This window comes from Daldinia caldariorum (genome assembly GCF_022478825.1).
Source record: "Daldinia caldariorum strain CBS 122874 unplaced genomic scaffold F4812scaffold_33, whole genome shotgun sequence".
Lineage (NCBI taxonomy): Eukaryota > Fungi > Ascomycota > Sordariomycetes > Xylariales > Hypoxylaceae > Daldinia > Daldinia caldariorum.
This window is the reverse complement of record NW_025953069.1, coordinates 22,360-37,082: the sequence shown is the minus strand read 5'-3', so window position 1 is coordinate 37,082 and position 14,723 is coordinate 22,360. Positions and strand designations below refer to the sequence as shown.

General features: G+C 48.8%; 5 protein-coding genes across 5 annotated transcripts; 3 read left to right on the top strand and 2 right to left on the bottom strand.

Moving 5' to 3' along the window:
- The first annotated feature begins 837 nt into the window (after positions 1–837).
- Positions 838–3,292, top strand: F4812DRAFT_290977 (RNA-binding domain-containing protein). Its single transcript, XM_047931147.1, has 8 exons — positions 838–1,545; positions 1,616–1,668; positions 1,781–1,788; positions 1,850–1,943; positions 1,999–2,175; positions 2,250–2,301; positions 2,373–2,812; positions 2,867–3,292. Exons 1-8 carry the CDS (start codon positions 1,167–1,169, stop codon positions 3,149–3,151), a joined length of 1,488 nt encoding a protein of 495 aa, XP_047785281.1. The 5' UTR covers positions 838–1,166; the 3' UTR covers positions 3,152–3,292.
- Positions 3,293–4,234: 942 nt separating this feature from the next.
- F4812DRAFT_448372 (signal recognition particle, SRP9/SRP14 subunit) lies at positions 4,235–5,297 on the bottom strand. Its single transcript, XM_047935861.1, has 3 exons — positions 5,202–5,297; positions 5,010–5,088; positions 4,235–4,922 (listed from the first exon to the last, which is right to left on the bottom strand). The coding sequence occupies exons 1-3, from the start codon at positions 5,223–5,225 to the stop codon at positions 4,630–4,632; spliced, it is 396 nt and encodes a 131-aa protein (XP_047785280.1). The 5' UTR covers positions 5,226–5,297; the 3' UTR covers positions 4,235–4,629.
- A 117-nt stretch (positions 5,298–5,414) lies between these two features.
- F4812DRAFT_290982 (uncharacterized protein) lies at positions 5,415–8,422 on the top strand. Its single transcript, XM_047931148.1, has 2 exons — positions 5,415–5,619; positions 5,697–8,422. The coding sequence occupies exon 2, from the start codon at positions 5,854–5,856 to the stop codon at positions 8,314–8,316; it is 2,463 nt and encodes an 820-aa protein (XP_047785279.1). The 5' UTR covers positions 5,415–5,619; positions 5,697–5,853; the 3' UTR covers positions 8,317–8,422.
- Positions 8,423–8,803: 381 nt separating this feature from the next.
- On the top strand, positions 8,804–11,227 carry F4812DRAFT_448368 (dihydrolipoyl dehydrogenase mitochondrial precursor). The gene is made up of 5 exons (XM_047935860.1): positions 8,804–9,062; positions 9,168–9,226; positions 9,297–9,376; positions 9,526–10,230; positions 10,299–11,227. Exons 1-5 carry the CDS (start codon positions 9,004–9,006, stop codon positions 10,914–10,916), a joined length of 1,521 nt encoding a protein of 506 aa, XP_047785278.1. The 5' UTR covers positions 8,804–9,003; the 3' UTR covers positions 10,917–11,227.
- F4812DRAFT_448366 (PLP-dependent transferase) lies at positions 11,228–14,036 on the bottom strand. Its single transcript, XM_047935859.1, has 2 exons — positions 13,641–14,036; positions 11,228–13,559 (listed from the first exon to the last, which is right to left on the bottom strand). The coding sequence occupies exons 1-2, from the start codon at positions 13,686–13,688 to the stop codon at positions 11,775–11,777; spliced, it is 1,833 nt and encodes a 610-aa protein (XP_047785277.1). The 5' UTR covers positions 13,689–14,036; the 3' UTR covers positions 11,228–11,774.
- Positions 14,037–14,723: the final 687 nt, after the last annotated feature.

Sequence of the window (14,723 nt, the reverse complement as noted above, 5' to 3'; positions counted from 1 at the left end):
TCTACTCGCCGGGTCTCGCGCGTCTCCCGAGGCCTTCTTGTTCTTTCCCTTCCCTTTCTTTTTTCTCTCTTCCATACCATAACCATTATCCCCCTTATTCATCATATACATATCCACGTCCCACACTACCTATCCAACTTTGTACAGGCGTACGTACATACATACTACCTCCCACACTGGCATACTCCCCGGCTGTCGAATCATATCTTTCCCTGGCTACCCGTTAAGGGTATTTCTTCCCCCCCAAATCTTACCTAGAGGCATAAAACAAATGCCTCTGCGACGTGTTACTGCCTCTGCCTTTACTTCGGGCTTGTAACAGCCCACAGCATTGCCCGCTTTCTATATTCCTACCTTCTTCCAAACCTCCCCACCACCCAATCACACTCTTCCCTGGCCCCTTTTACTCGGCTCACTCCACCAGTTATTCTATCATAACCACCTGCCTACCCTTTATGCCGTTTTATACAAGCCGCAACCCATCCCCCAGGCCTTTAATACGTCGCGCTCCCTCCCCACCCCCGTCCCTGGACGCTTTCCCTTCCCGATCCACTAACGGTCTGGCCTTCGAACACTTGCGTATGCAACTACGGCACGTCAGATTGCTACAATTGAGACTTTCCAATTTAACCTTATAGTCATAAAAATTACCTCTTTTCATATTTGCTCTTTGGAACTTGGCTTCTAACTTACGACGTTTTGAATAGCTGATTCCGGAGATACATATCGCCCTGTCAAGGTAAGCAAAGTTAGCAATATATTTTCAGAGTTCTGGTCAGCCGATTGGCACTTGAGCCGATATCCTAGAATCATCTGTCCATCACAACTTCTGGCGGGCTGGTTATTTCAACGACAGCAAAAACTCCAAATAAAGAAATCGTCCGTGCAAGGGGTAGACGTGCCCGACAGCTTCTCCCCACGCTATTTTATTTTATTTTATTTTTGCTTTTGAGCTAGAAGGAGGCACCAAGACAAATCGAGCCAGCTCTAGCATATAAAGTTTGCGTCCTTCCCGAGCAGCCGCGGGCCAGTTTTTGGACGTCGTGATTTCTAATGAACCGAGGGATTTTCGTACCCCGTTTTCAACAAATTCCTCCTGCAAATCCCCTGGACATCGATAGCTACTGGAATTTATTAGCTCGACGGCGTGCCATCTTTTGCTTCTAATGTCATTTGCAGCCCAACTAGATGCTGACGAGTCACAGCGCGAGAGATCTCGCTCTCCCCGACGTGGCCGTTCGAGGAGCCCGGGCCGCTCAGGTCGCCGTCGATCATATTCACCGCGGAGCCGGTCTCGCAGCCGGGACGATTACCGTAGATCGGATAGACGATCGCGATCTCCCATGACTGGAGCTGGGGCGCCAGTTGGAGGGTCAGGTTCGGGTTACGGTGGACCACCTCAACGGTCGTACGAGGAACGTGCGGCAGCGCGAGAACAAATGATGAATAACATTCGCGAGACGTCGCAACAGGACCGTCGTGTCTACGTCGGTAACCTGTCTTATGATGTGAAATGGCACCATCTCAAGGACTTTATGCGGCAGGGTAAGCTATTATTTCGCAATAGCGCCAATCCAACTTGTAAATTTAGGGCTAACGGCGGTTTGTTTCGCAGCTGGAGAAGTTCTCTTTGCCGATGTTTTATTACTTCCGAACGGGATGTCAAAGGTGGGCTTCTACACGTGATTCATGGCTGGTTTTCTCTTTGGTTCTTTCTCCTCTGGCTCTTGTTGGAATTGATGGATTGACGGGTTGGGACATTGTCCACGGGTTTTTGTAGGGATGCGGGTAAGCTAAGACATACATTCCCAAACTTGAAGCCTGCAAGTCTTTACTAATACGTTTCTAGAATTGTGGAATATGCTACAAGGGAGCAAGCACAAACAGCTGTTCAGACTCTCAGCAACCAGAACTTGATGGGACGACTCGTCTACGTTCGTGAAGTAGGACACCCTCCGATGTTCGTTATTTTATGGTAGATACTGAAGGCGGGGTTAGGATCGCGAAGCGGAACCACGATTTATCGGCGCAACCGGAGGCCGCGGTGGCTACGGCGGTGGAATGCAAGGCGGATATGCCGGCGGCGCCGGTGGCGGTGCTGGAGGCGGTGGTGCCTACGGCGGTGGCGGTGGTGGCGGCATGGGTGGTGGTAACCGCCAGATTTACGTGTCTAACGTTTGTCCATTCCCGCTCCTTTCTCTCTTGACGCCAATTTAGGTGGCTGGTCCTCATATTAACTTCACGTGTAGCTTCCTTATACCGTAGGCTGGCAAGACCTAAAGGACTTATTCCGCCAAGCTGGTTAGTTCTCTTGCTCGATTAACTAATATGCCTATGTGGCGAGTCTGGTGCTGATGTTAACGTGGTTATAGCTCGAAATGGCCAGGTAATCCGAGCTGATGTCCATCTGGGACCGGACGGCAGACCTAAGGGTTCTGGTATTGTCATGTTCGAACACCCCGAGGATACACGTAATGCTATCCAGCAGTTCAACGGATTCGAATGGCAGGGACGTTTGCTCGAGGTTCGCGAGGATCGTTTTGCCCACCAAGGTGCAGGTGGATATGGCCGAGGTGGCTTCGGAGGCCGTGGAGGGTTTGGCGGCTCGTATGGAGGTCGCGGAGGCTTCGGCGGTCGTGGCGGCTTCGGCGGCGGTAGCGGCTATGGTGGACGCGGAGGTTACGGTGGGGGTAGCGGTGGTGGGCCCGCCGGTGGGTTCGAAGCCAACAATGCCACGCCGGCGGCTCCAAACCCATTTACCGATTATGCCACCGCTGGAACCGACCCAAGCGAGACAATTTATGTCCGAAATGTAAGGCAAACGACTTCGCTATTTAGTTGATAGGTTACTAATCCCATGTACTAGCTTCCTTGGTCTACTAGTAACGAAGATCTGGTGGAACTCTTCACGACGATTGGCAAAGTTGACCAGGCTGAGATCCAGTATGAGCCCAGCGGAAGGTCTAGAGGATCTGGTGTTGTTCGTTTTGATAGCACTGCTACTGCGGAGACGGCCATTTCGAAGTTCCAAGGTTACCATTACGGCGGCAGGCCTCTTGGCCTAAGCTTCGTGAAATATGTCACGCCAGGTGGAGGAGACAACATGGAGACGGATACGCATGGTGGTCTGACGCAAGATCAGATCATGTAAAGCACTGCTTCTCCGGTGTTTATTGTCACTCTACCCGGATCGCGAGCTTCCCTAGGTTGTCCGACATCGCTAGTGTCTTGATAGTTCCCATACCGAAACTATCATGTGAGTGTATCGACTTTCTAGAAGGGTTGGGTCGGATGGAATGGGCGGTGCCTTGTCCGTTTTGCATAATTGTACTATTTACTTCGTTCTCATTTCCGTTTTAGCACTCGCTTCATTCCTTTCATTTCTCTTCAAGATGTATCCCTCTACTCGAAGTGGCAACAATCAGAGGTTCTCATGGCGAGGAATTGCCGGGGAATAAGACCACCATTGCAGCGGCGAGTTCAATCCATTACTAGTAATTACGAAGAGGGGGAATCGCTGACCTGCGGTGTGTTGATTCGCGGGCCATCGATAAGATGCGAGGGTGAGCGGTCAGCGCACAATGATCGGCGGGACACAGAAAAAAGGTGGTTGTTCTTTCGTTCTTGGTATCTGTTACCTTTCCCAGCGTTAGTTTTTTTTTTTTTTTTTTTCCATTCAGAAAAAAGGCGGCGATGAGGCTTAATGATGCCCTGACAAGGAAATGAGAAAGCTTGAGACGCACAAAAATAGATTGTACTTCGCGAATAGTATTCGGAATTTCCAGAAATGGGCTGTGGTTTGGCGCAATCTGTTGTGCCCGAGGGCCCAAAACGGAACAGATTAAGGTATAGGGTCTTTCATGAGAGTCGTAGGATTTCGCATGGTATGCGTGTAGGTCGTCGAAAGCTACCTAGGCTTGGCTTGCGTGCGTCGTTTTGTGCGTAGGTATTGCATAAGATCATCGGGGAAGCAAAGACCTAGTCTAATAGCCAGGGCGTGATGGTTGGTACGTAATATCTCTACCGTCTAGACGTTTGTAGATAAAAGAAATGGGCTTGTGGAAATCTTCCGTCGGGCTTGGTTATGGCGAGTCTAATGTGTAATGACACGTATACGACTGAGGGTATTTTATGCCAGGCGAGTTTAAAGTACTTGGTAACGTGTTTAAGGAGTCTCGCGTCAAAGTTCAGTCAGCAGCGAGGAGAGAAATGAGAAGATATTTCAAGGCTTTGATATCATTTATTAGCATATCTCAAGCTCTCGTCTGAATATACTACCAAACCAGCAACAGCACGCACTTAAGTAGTCTACCCGTGACCTAGTAGTAGCTTACAGCTACCCAAATTTAATAATGCTACGTGATCCTAGCCTTTCGCGAGGCGCGCAAGCGCTTTAACAGACAATAAATGGCACTGCTGATTATGGCCTCCTATCCTGAATACCTCACAGGAACTTGAACTTGTCCCCCAAGTGGGCTTCTAGTTTGAGAAGGCCAAGAGCGCTCAGAACGGGGTCCACGCGTGGATAAGAAGATCCTAGGCTGGCTGGCCTCTCCAAGATGAGCACGAAGAGGAAAAGGGAAGGTGATAAATATTATGTAGTAAAGTTGCAAGGGGCAAGGTATTATATCAGGGACCAGAGGGAGCAGCAGAGCCCTTCTTCTTCTTTGCCTTGCCCTTCCTCTTGCTGCGATCTCTCGGCTTCAACGTGGCCATACCGGCCTTGCATACTTCGGCATATCTATCGAAGAAAGCGGGAAGAGCGTCGGGCTCCACCACGGTCGACAGCTTAATCTTGTCCTCGCGTCGCTTCTTGCCCTTCGCATTTGTGGCACGGATGAGTACGGGCATGGGCTGTGGGGGGTGTAGATCGGGGAGTACGGTTTCGCTCGTCGGCTCTGGGACAGGTTGGTCGTAAGATACTAAAAATGGGCGAAGGGTAATGGGTTAGAGAAGCCACCGGGGAAGAGGTTGTAATATTTCCAGCATCAAGATCCGTGGGGACTAACATCTCTTCTGCACCAACACTATGGAACCGTGATCCTTCCCTTTCTTCTGGTCGAAGAGCTCGGTGAGCTTGAGGAAGAACTGCGAAAAGTGGACATTAGTACGGGCGCAAACTCGAGAGACATATGATTGGGTTGGGTATATGATGTGATATAATGTGATATAGAAATGTGTATGTGTGTGTGTGTGTGTACCTCATCATTGTTCAAGTGACCCATTGCGATTTGTGAATACCTAGAGAGAGATATGTGGATATGTTCGATATGTTGTTATCTGACGGTTAGAATAAGTTAAATTGATTAAGGTATGTAAGTTTCTTGCATGGGCCAAATTGATGTTAGGTGGGGTTTCCCCGTGGTGGGGCAGTCCATTAGCAGCATGACTAACTTACAACATCAAGTTGCCATGTCCAAACTCCAAAGTACCTGCCGTACAATACAATAAACTCGTACGAAATTGCGAATACAAGTCACATTCATTAGGCGGTACCTTCCTTTTTACAAGGCACGGGACTACAAATAGCTGTTTCCTAGATGATACAGAAAATGAACGTTAGTCCAACTTTAACAATTATTAATGTTCCAGTAAAAAGTATCATAGGAAGTATCACACGTAAGTACCTACTTTTGTGGCCCACTTGCCATTTATAGTACATAACCTTCTAATTCTAAAAGGACTTTTTCTTTAAGAAGGTGTGAATATAACACAACAACAACCCCAAAATATTTAACTTATTCCTCTATTAACTACCAAAAAAACTAACAAATAATTTATTTTATCTACGGTTTTTTACAAGATCCTTTTTACATCCAGCACAATCTCTAATCATCAGAAAACATCGCCGAAATGGCACCTGGACACCAGCGAAAACTATCGTTGCCTGCAACACTTCTAAAGGAACTTGACGCCCAGCAGCCATCTTCTTCTGTTCAAGGCGGAGGAAGATCCAGAAGGCAACTTTCAAGAAGAGAGCAACGCAAGGCCCAGCGTGTCCAGAAAAAACTGTCTCGTCGCCCACAGCCGCGTCAAAACCAGGAAGCGCGCAAGCCTCACAAGTCGTCTCAAGCTAATGGCTTTAATGGTGACGATGATGAAAGTGATGCTCTAGAGGATGATGGCGAGGATGGCGAGGAAGGTGATGCAGATGATCTGGATATGGAGGATAGCTCCGAGGGAAGCGATGGTGAGAGTGATGGGGATGAAGAACCAAGTCAACCCAAACCCTCAAAGGCCACAAAGAGCAAACTTGCTCAGGACGATGCAGAAATCAAAGAGTTAGAAAAGAAGTTAGGCTTGAGGGGCAGGAAGTCACTACCCAAGTCTTTCCAGGATGATGGTCTCGGCGATTTACTGGATGGCTTGGATGAAGACGACGGCGGCAATATCGGACCTGCCTCGCAAAGTAGACGCAAGACGGAAGCGGATGAGTGGTTGGCCCAGAAAAGAAAAAAGGCACAAGCAGCCGCCGAGAAAGCTGCAGCTAATGAAAGTGCTGGTGACAGCGATGAAGATGGCGACGATTTGGACGATGAAAATATGTTGTCCGGTGACGGCAACTCAGAAAAAGACGACGAGGATGCTTTCGAAGGCTTTTCAGACCAAGAAAAACCTGCACTTGCGCGACCGCCACGAGAAAATCCCTACGTCGCTCCTACAACAGGAGTCGCAAAATACGTGCCCCCAGCTTTCCGCAAGCAGTCGGGTTCAGGTGATGAAGCAGAAGCACGAATTCGAAGACGTGTCCAGGGTTTGATGAATCGCCTGACAACCGACAGTATGTTTGGTTTGGTCAAGGATTTTATGGCTCTATACGACACGAACCCAAGACAAACCGTGACGTCCGCTATCGTGGATTTGATTCTAGCCTTGGTCTGCTCACCCGAAAAGCGCCCCGACTCTTTCTTCACGATGGTCGCCGGTTTTCTTGCGGCAATGCATAAATCCCAGGGAATGGCCTTCAGTGCCTACTGCATACAGCGACTAGTAGAAATTTTCGACCAGCGTTATAGAGGGACAACCGGAGATAAGTCAGACCCCGGCTTGAGGCATCTTATTTCCTTACTTGCCGAGATTTACAATATGCAAATCGTCGGTCCTGGATTGGTATTTGACTACATTCGCCTTCTCTTGCATCATCATTCTGAGCTCAATACCGAGCTGCTTTTACGAATTATCCAACTCTGCGGCCCGAGCCTCAGACGTGATGATCCCCATGTGTTAGGGGATATCGTCAGTATGGCCAGGCCAGACAACACAATGTCAACCAGGACCATCTTCATGATTGACGAAATGAAGAGGCTACATAGTAATAAATCAAAAGCCGCAAACCGTAATAAAGACCTCGCAGAGCAGCGGGTTCAGATCAGGAGGCGAATCGGTGGTCTAGGCGGCACCCACGATGCTCAACCTCTGCGCATGGGTTTACAAGAGATCCGGGACGCTGATAAGCACGGAAAGTGGTGGCTCGTCGGGGCCAGTTGGTCTGGCAGCCATAGTAATACCGATGGCCAAGGCGATACCCCCGGGGATGAAGAAGGTGATGATGCTGACGAGATGATGGTAGACGTTGGCGACGACCTTGGCATTCCGGATCTCTGGCAATTGGCAAAACAACAGGGTTTCAATACGGAAGTACGGCAACGAATATTCGTTGCTTTACATGCGGCCACAGACTATGAGAATGCAGAGCTGCTCGTCCGTAAGCTGGGACTCAATAAGCACCAGCGGAAAGAGATACCCGAAGTGATTGTTCGAAGCAGCGAGCGGCAGTCTCAGTACAACCCCTATTATGCCCTGGTCGCTACCCGATTTACCGGGGACCGAGAGCTGGCATTTCAGTTTAGACGATGTCTCACAACGCGACTCAGAAAGATGGGAGAGGATATTGAATTTGGTGACGACGATGATCCTGACATAGAGGACTGGGCCGAGTATGACATGCGATGGATATACAACGCGGCTAAGACGTACGGATCACTCGTGGCTAGTCGAGCCCTTCGACTAGCGGATATAGTGAAGCACCGCAACTTTGGGGCTCTCCAGGCGAACGCGCACCTGTTTTTCGAGGTGATGTTCATTTCGATACTCCAGGAGTGCGGGCGCAGCAGCCTAAAGGAGGTTTTTAGCGGCCTAGATGCAAAACACGCCCGAGGAGTACTGTGGTTTTTACGGATGAAAGTGTGCACAACCGACCTCTTAAAGGACACGAAGGAAAAAGTAGCGATTAAGAAGAGCTATAATGCGGTAGAGGAATTGCTAAGTGTGCTCGCATCGTCGTTCGCATTGGGAGGATTATCAACTCTACGCTAAAGGGGGGATATATTAGGAAGAGATTATCAACTCTTCGCATGGATTTCCTCGTTCATCAATGCAGAAAACTACCTAACCTAGCGTAACGTATCTGGGCTAGACATGTACGAAGTAGTAGGTAAATATACCACCATAAGATAATAGTATATATGCGCTGATTTTTTAGTTAAGGAGATAAGCTATTATCATGTCTCTTTTTTATATTTACTATATTTTTTCTTCTTGTGGTTTAAAAAGTAGATGATTAACTACATGGTGGTTACGTATAACAGGTTACCAAGAATGAGACAAAAAAAAAGATAGGACCGGTTACTTTCGGAGTAGCGGGATATCGGCGAAAATGAACCGCCAAAGAGGTACCTAGGTATTGTACCAGTGGCAGGTACCAGCGGTAGTATACCACAGGTAAGTACCTAACGGTAATAGAAATCAATTCCTCATTGGTACATGGATACCGGTACTTGGTCATCCCCAACGCCCGGACCTCCAAAATTTCGAGCAACTCCAAAAACATTCCGGGTCCATCTAAATCTCGTCAGTCTCTCATCCAGTTCTCATCTATACTTATTCACCTCAACCAAACGTCACACCAATTGCGCTATATCCGCCTTTTGTTTTTCTTTCCCCCCCCTTCGTTATAGACAAGATAGGCAGACCGGGCAGCCAGCCGAGGAAAACTAGATAATTATGCTGGCCAGTCGTTTAATACCGCGGGCCGCTGTGCGATCTGCTTTCCGCCCTTCTTCGTAAGTTCTATCTATAGCCGAAGTTGAAGCTCTCTCTCTTTTTTTTTTTTTTTTTTTTAAACCCAAACATGATTATCCCACTAATTCGTATGCTTCATCACCCAGTCTTCCCTCAGTAGTCTCACCCCTATCGCGATGGAGAAGGGGATACGCTACCGAAGCAGGTTAATACTCCTTTTAATATCGTCTTGTCTTACCGACCCCTTCTTATCGCTAATCATCAACCCGGCGCAGAAGAAAAAGATCTAGTCATCATCGGCGGTGGAGTGGCCGGATATGTCGCAGCTATCAAGGGTGCACAGGAGGGCTTGAAGGTTCGCCAATGCCAACTTTGATGCGATTTATTTTTTTATTTTTATTTTTTTTAATCCCACGTCTATCCATTTATACATACAAGACGATGCAAAGGCAAAGAAAAGAAAAGAGAAACAAAATCTAACTGGCGATTACACCCCACGGCTAGGTCACTTGTATTGAGAAGCGCGGCAGTCTCGGCGGTACCTGTCTCAACGTTGGATGCATCCCTTCGAAATCCCTCCTCAACAACTCGCATTTGTACCATCAGGTCCTCCACGACACTAAGCTCCGAGGTATCGAAGTCGGCAATGTCCAGCTCAACCTGCAAGCTATGATGAAGGCCAAGGACACCTCTGTTACCGGCTTAACCAAGGGTATCGAATATCTCTTCAAGAAGAACGGTGTCGAGTATATCAAGGGTACCGGCTCTTTCGCTAGCGAGCACGAGGTTAAAGTGAAGCTGAACGATGGCGGCGAGACGAGCGTGGTTGGCAAGAACATCCTCATCGCTACCGGTTCCGAATCGACACCTTTCCCCGGTCTCGAATTCGACGAGAAGCGCGTTGTCACTAGCACCGGTGCCCTGTCCCTCGACAAGGTTCCTGAGAAGATGATCGTCATCGGCGGTGGTATCATCGGTCTTGAGATGGGTTCCGTATGGTCGAGATTGGGTGCCAAGGTTACCGTTGTCGAATTCCTCGACCAGATTGGTGGCCCCGGCATGGACGCTCAGATTGCCAAGGAAGCACAGAAAGTGCTCAAGAAGCAGGGCATGGAATTCAAGCTCGGCACCAAGGTCGTCAGTGGAGAGAACACGGGCGACAACGTTAAGCTCCAGGTGGACTCTGCTAAGGGTGGCAAGCCCGAATCGGTTCGTATTATCCCACATATGCATGCGCAGAACAGTATATTCTAACTTGGACTTCTAAAAATAAATAGCTCGAGGCCGATGTTGTCCTGGTTGCCATTGGTCGCCGCCCCTATACTGCCGGACTCGGTCTTGAGAACATTGGCTTAGAGCTCGACGAGCGCGGCCGTGTCGTTATCGACTCCGAGTACCGCACCAAGGCTTCTCACATCCGCTGCATCGGTGACTGCACATTCGGCCCTATGCTTGCCCACAAGGCCGAAGAAGAAGCCGTGGCCGCGGTCGAGTATATCAAGAAGGGTTACGGCCACGTTAACTACGGCGTTATCCCGTCTGTCATGTACACGTACCCCGAAGTCGCTTGGGTCGGCCAGAACGAGCAGGAACTGAAGTCGCAGAACATCCCCTACAAGGTCGGAACGTTCCCCTTCAGCGCTAACTCCCGCGCCAAAACCAACCTGGAGACGGAGGGTTTCGTCAAGATGATTGCGGACCCCGAGACGGACAGGTTACTAGGCTGTCACATCATCGGACCTAACGCTGGCGAGATGATCGCCGAGGCTACCCTCGCGCTCGAGTACGGTGCTTCGACGGAGGATATCGCGCGCACTTGCCACGCCCACCCGACGCTCGCCGAGGCTTTCAAGGAGGCGGCAATGTCGACTTACTCCAAGGCCATCCACTTTTAGTGGGAAAGGTCGAGAGCGTGTAAATATAGAGAAAAGAGAGAGAGAGAGAGAGAGAGAGAAGGATGGTATGATGTAGATGAAAAAAAGGGGGTATGGCTGACTACTAACACTACCCCTGAAAAGAAAAATGAAAAAAGTTATCATCAAGGCAGGCAGGAAGACTAGCATCGGTGTAATGGTGTACATTAATACAGCATGTGGACAAGATAAAGCAAAGTGAAAACTACCTATCTACTATATAAGTGTGGTGCAGTACGTTACAGTGCAGCGATGTGTCGTGTTTTTCGAAGAGCCTCCTTTGAAAAAGGGGTTGCTGTTGCTGTTGCTGTTGATGGTGCATTAGGTAGGTATGTTAAGAGATATGTGCCTAACCTAGCTACCAAGCTGGGTATGTGACCAAGTGCGTGTGCTGCGAGGCGTTCCGTTTGTTTGCTATTGTAGTAACTAATGTTTCCAGGTAGGTATATCTCATCTAGAAACTAACATAGCCTAACCTAGAAATCAATCGAGTAAAGTATGTAGATAGACTGTGCTATAAGAGGTTACTACTTACATCTGCTACGTTCGGTATTTATTCCTTCATTCATCCACTGTATCAATTTCTTTACTATTTTTTTTTCTTTTCCTTTTCTCTAGCTTTTCTCTATCTTCTCTAGGATGGCCCGTTCTTTTTTCGGTATACCAGCGTTCATGTCTCCTACCCATTCATTTTCCGGTCGTTGAGGAGCCAGTCAAATACTTCTTCCACTCTAATCTATGTATGAGAATCTACCTATCCATCCGTCCGCCCGTCCGTCCAACTACTTCCTTACCCCCTTCACCTCTTGCTTATCTCTCAACCCCTTAGCTTATTTTAGTTTATTCAGCATCCTCCTGCACCGCCTCAGCAGCCTGGAGCGCCCTCTTGAATATATCTACCAAGTCCTCTTCTAATCCTACGCTGACCCTGAGTAAATCCGGATTGACCCCAAAACTCGCCGCCCAGTCTAACTCCTGGTAGTGCGCGAGCACCACGTACGGCGAGGTTAAAGTGAAGTTTGTTCCCAAGCTTGGGCCCTTCGCCGTTTCCAGGGCATCGTAAAACGCCATGGCATGGGCCTTCGTCTTGAGCGTGCACGACAGCAACCCGCCGTACCCGCCGGTCGGTAGTTTGCAGGCCTCGTAGTTGGGCCGAGACTCGTTGTACTTGGGGTAGTAGACGTTGGTGACGAGGGGGTGCGAGACGAGAATCTCGCAGATGGCCTCGGCGTTGGCGTTAACGCGGTCGATGCGCGAGATAAAGTCCCGGCTGTTGCGCTCCATAAAAATCACGTCCTCGGCCCAGTACGTATCCTCGAACTCGGCCATCATGACACGCTTGAGGGATGCGTAGTACCGACTATTGGGGTTCAAGATTATGCTCCCGCCCATCACGTTACAGTCCCCGGAGAAGATCTTCGTTAGACTGGAGACGACTACGTCGGCGAAGGGGAGCACGTTCACGTTTACGAAGTTGCCGACGGTCTCGTCTACCACGACGGCGAAGTCGTATTTATCGGCTAGCCTTCTGATGCGCGCAAGATCGGGGCAGGTGAGTATGGGATTTCCGGGAAATTCGCAAAACAGGCCGAGGAACTTTTCCCCGGCTTCGAGACGCCTCTCGAGGTCGTCCAGGTCAGCGCTAGATCCGTGGCCGTAGAATATAGCTCCGGGTCCGAACTTTTGGAGGATCTTGAGAGTATCAACGTAGGGGAATCCGAAGTTGATACTCTTCTCGGGGTTGCGTGCCTTGAGCAGGGTCTGGTGAGTTGTGAATATGGCGTTCATGCCGCAGGGTACCAGGTATATGTCGTCCTCCTTTAAATTTGAAATGCCACGGGCGTTAGAATCCATCGTTGGCAGGGCAGCAGTGCTTTCTAGATCGATATCCGTGGTTAGAACGCCGGCGATGCGGCGTCTAATAGCCGACTTGGCATTGGGAACGAGGGAGAGGTCAAGATTTCTGCCGTATCGCTCTTCCAAGAACCTCGAGCTTTCGAGTGCGTCTGTTGCCTCGGCGGCGGGAGGATCAAGGGTTACGGGATACTGGCGATTGCTGTTTGCCCCGTTGGACCCATTTGTCGTGTCGTCTACGGAAGCTGTCCGTCTGTACCTTTTTGGACCGCGAACCAGTTTATTCAAAGGGCGAGGTGATGATGACGCCTTGTCCTCGGGCACGAGCATATTCTCCTTGAATAAAGCATGGTAGAACTCGGCACGTCGGCTTGAAACACCGTCGCCAGAGTGCTGCCAGTACTGCTTCGCAAGGGGGAATGATTCGGAGGTGCAGAGAACAGCGGAAATAGACGGGGTGTCAGGCAGTCCAGCCGGGGCTTTCTTAGTCGGGTCCAAGACGAGATGCAGGACGTCGAGGTCCGCCAAGACAGACTCGGGCGCCTTGTCTCGGATGAACTCGATACACCTGTTTGCCGTCTTTTTAGTAGGAAACAGAACAGCCTGGTGGTTGGCAGACCCGTGCTTGGCGACGATGTCGCGACCGAATGCCTGGATGCTCTTATGGATGAAGAATCTGGGGTAGCCGGTAACCATAACGTCAAGGACCCATTGCTCCCCTTCTTCATATCCGACGTTTGACCTCCACGTGGGAAGCGAAACGCTCACGGCCTTATAAGAAGAGAGTTAGTCAGTGAACAAGAATGAAGAAAGGTAATAAAAAGAAGGAGATGAGGAGGAGGGAAAACTCACGTGAGCAGTGTTAGGAGGTATCGAGTCTCCTAGCTCGATTGAAGGCATTCTTGTTATTCTTGATGTTATTTTCCGTGTTATTATATTATTATGTACCTAATATTATTGCGTTATATCAGCTCTACTGTAACGTCCCTTTCATCTCAACGTATCAACGTCTCAAGTTAGAGAGAGGTAGAGAGAGAGAGAGAAGAGAGAGAAGACCGAATAGGTGAGGTATGTGTGTAAGGTAGTTTAGGTTACGTAGGTAGTCAGCGGTAACAACACCAAGTATGTAATCATTAATATTAATGGGGAGGACGTAAGTAGTTCTACTCTGTACAGGGATATTGGACGTAGTGGATTGCTGCACGTAGAAAAAAAGAAAAAGAAAAAAAGAAAAGAAATGTATGGATGCCGCGATCGGAGGCAAGAATTTCGAACTACATAAAACTTGCATCCTCTAAGTATAGGTATCTTTTAAAAGTGTCTGATTGGTCCATCTATTTTATACATGATAGATACTACCTAATGTAAGTACTACTTACATATAGGTAAGTACCTACTAACCTAGCTAGGAGTTTATTTGCCTTGCCGCAACTTACCCCATACAAGTTCCTTTACCTCTTATAATACTTTGTACTTATGTTTTACGGTTACACACCCCTATCAGCTTTCTAATTCCCTCCTACATATTACAATCAATTTACAGATACCTACCTATCAATACCTAATATAAGTCCAGAAAGAAATATACAAAAAATATCCTAGGATAGCAGTCATTTGCCTATAACAAGATGAAGTTGAATAATGTGATTTTATTGGGCGAGAATTCGGTTACAGGTACGAGCCCGCTGGACGTCGATATCCAAGATGGCAAAGTTTGCTCGGTATGTCCTTCAGAGCATGTAGCCAGCGAACCTCCCAAGGTCTTATTACCACCCCTCTGCCATCCGCATATCCACCTTGACAAACCCCTTCATCCTCACCTGCAGTAACCATCTTTTCAGAATGTTATCCTAATTACTCCGATCTCTTACCCGAGACTGGCTCCTACGGTGTAACGTCCCTCCGTGCTTTTGTAGAAGTGGACCACCTCACCGG

Coding starts and splice junctions, on each gene's coding strand:
- F4812DRAFT_290977 (XM_047931147.1), top strand. CDS start 1,167: ATGTCATTTGCAGCCCAACTAGATGCTGACGAGTCACAGCGCGAGAGA. Junction 1,944..1,998: donor GACTCGTCTACGTTCGTGAA/GTAGGACACCCT, acceptor AGGCGGGGTTAG/GATCGCGAAGCGGAACCACG. Junction 2,302..2,372: donor GGACTTATTCCGCCAAGCTG/GTTAGTTCTCTT, acceptor ACGTGGTTATAG/CTCGAAATGGCCAGGTAATC.
- F4812DRAFT_448368 (XM_047935860.1), top strand. CDS start 9,004: ATGCTGGCCAGTCGTTTAATACCGCGGGCCGCTGTGCGATCTGCTTTC. Junction 9,063..9,167: donor TCTGCTTTCCGCCCTTCTTC/GTAAGTTCTATC, acceptor TTCATCACCCAG/TCTTCCCTCAGTAGTCTCAC. Junction 10,231..10,298: donor AGGGTGGCAAGCCCGAATCG/GTTCGTATTATC, acceptor AAAAATAAATAG/CTCGAGGCCGATGTTGTCCT.
- F4812DRAFT_448366 (XM_047935859.1), bottom strand. CDS start 13,688: ATGCCTTCAATCGAGCTAGGAGACTCGATACCTCCTAACACTGCTCAC. Junction 13,560..13,640: donor TACCTCCTAACACTGCTCAC/GTGAGTTTTCCC, acceptor TCTTCTTATAAG/GCCGTGAGCGTTTCGCTTCC.
- F4812DRAFT_448372 (XM_047935861.1), bottom strand. CDS start 5,225: ATGGGTCACTTGAACAATGATGAG. Junction 5,089..5,201: donor GTCACTTGAACAATGATGAG/GTACACACACAC, acceptor CACTTTTCGCAG/TTCTTCCTCAAGCTCACCGA. Junction 4,923..5,009: donor AGTGTTGGTGCAGAAGAGAT/GTTAGTCCCCAC, acceptor GCCCATTTTTAG/TATCTTACGACCAACCTGTC.
- F4812DRAFT_290982 (XM_047931148.1), top strand. CDS start 5,854: ATGGCACCTGGACACCAGCGAAAACTATCGTTGCCTGCAACACTTCTA.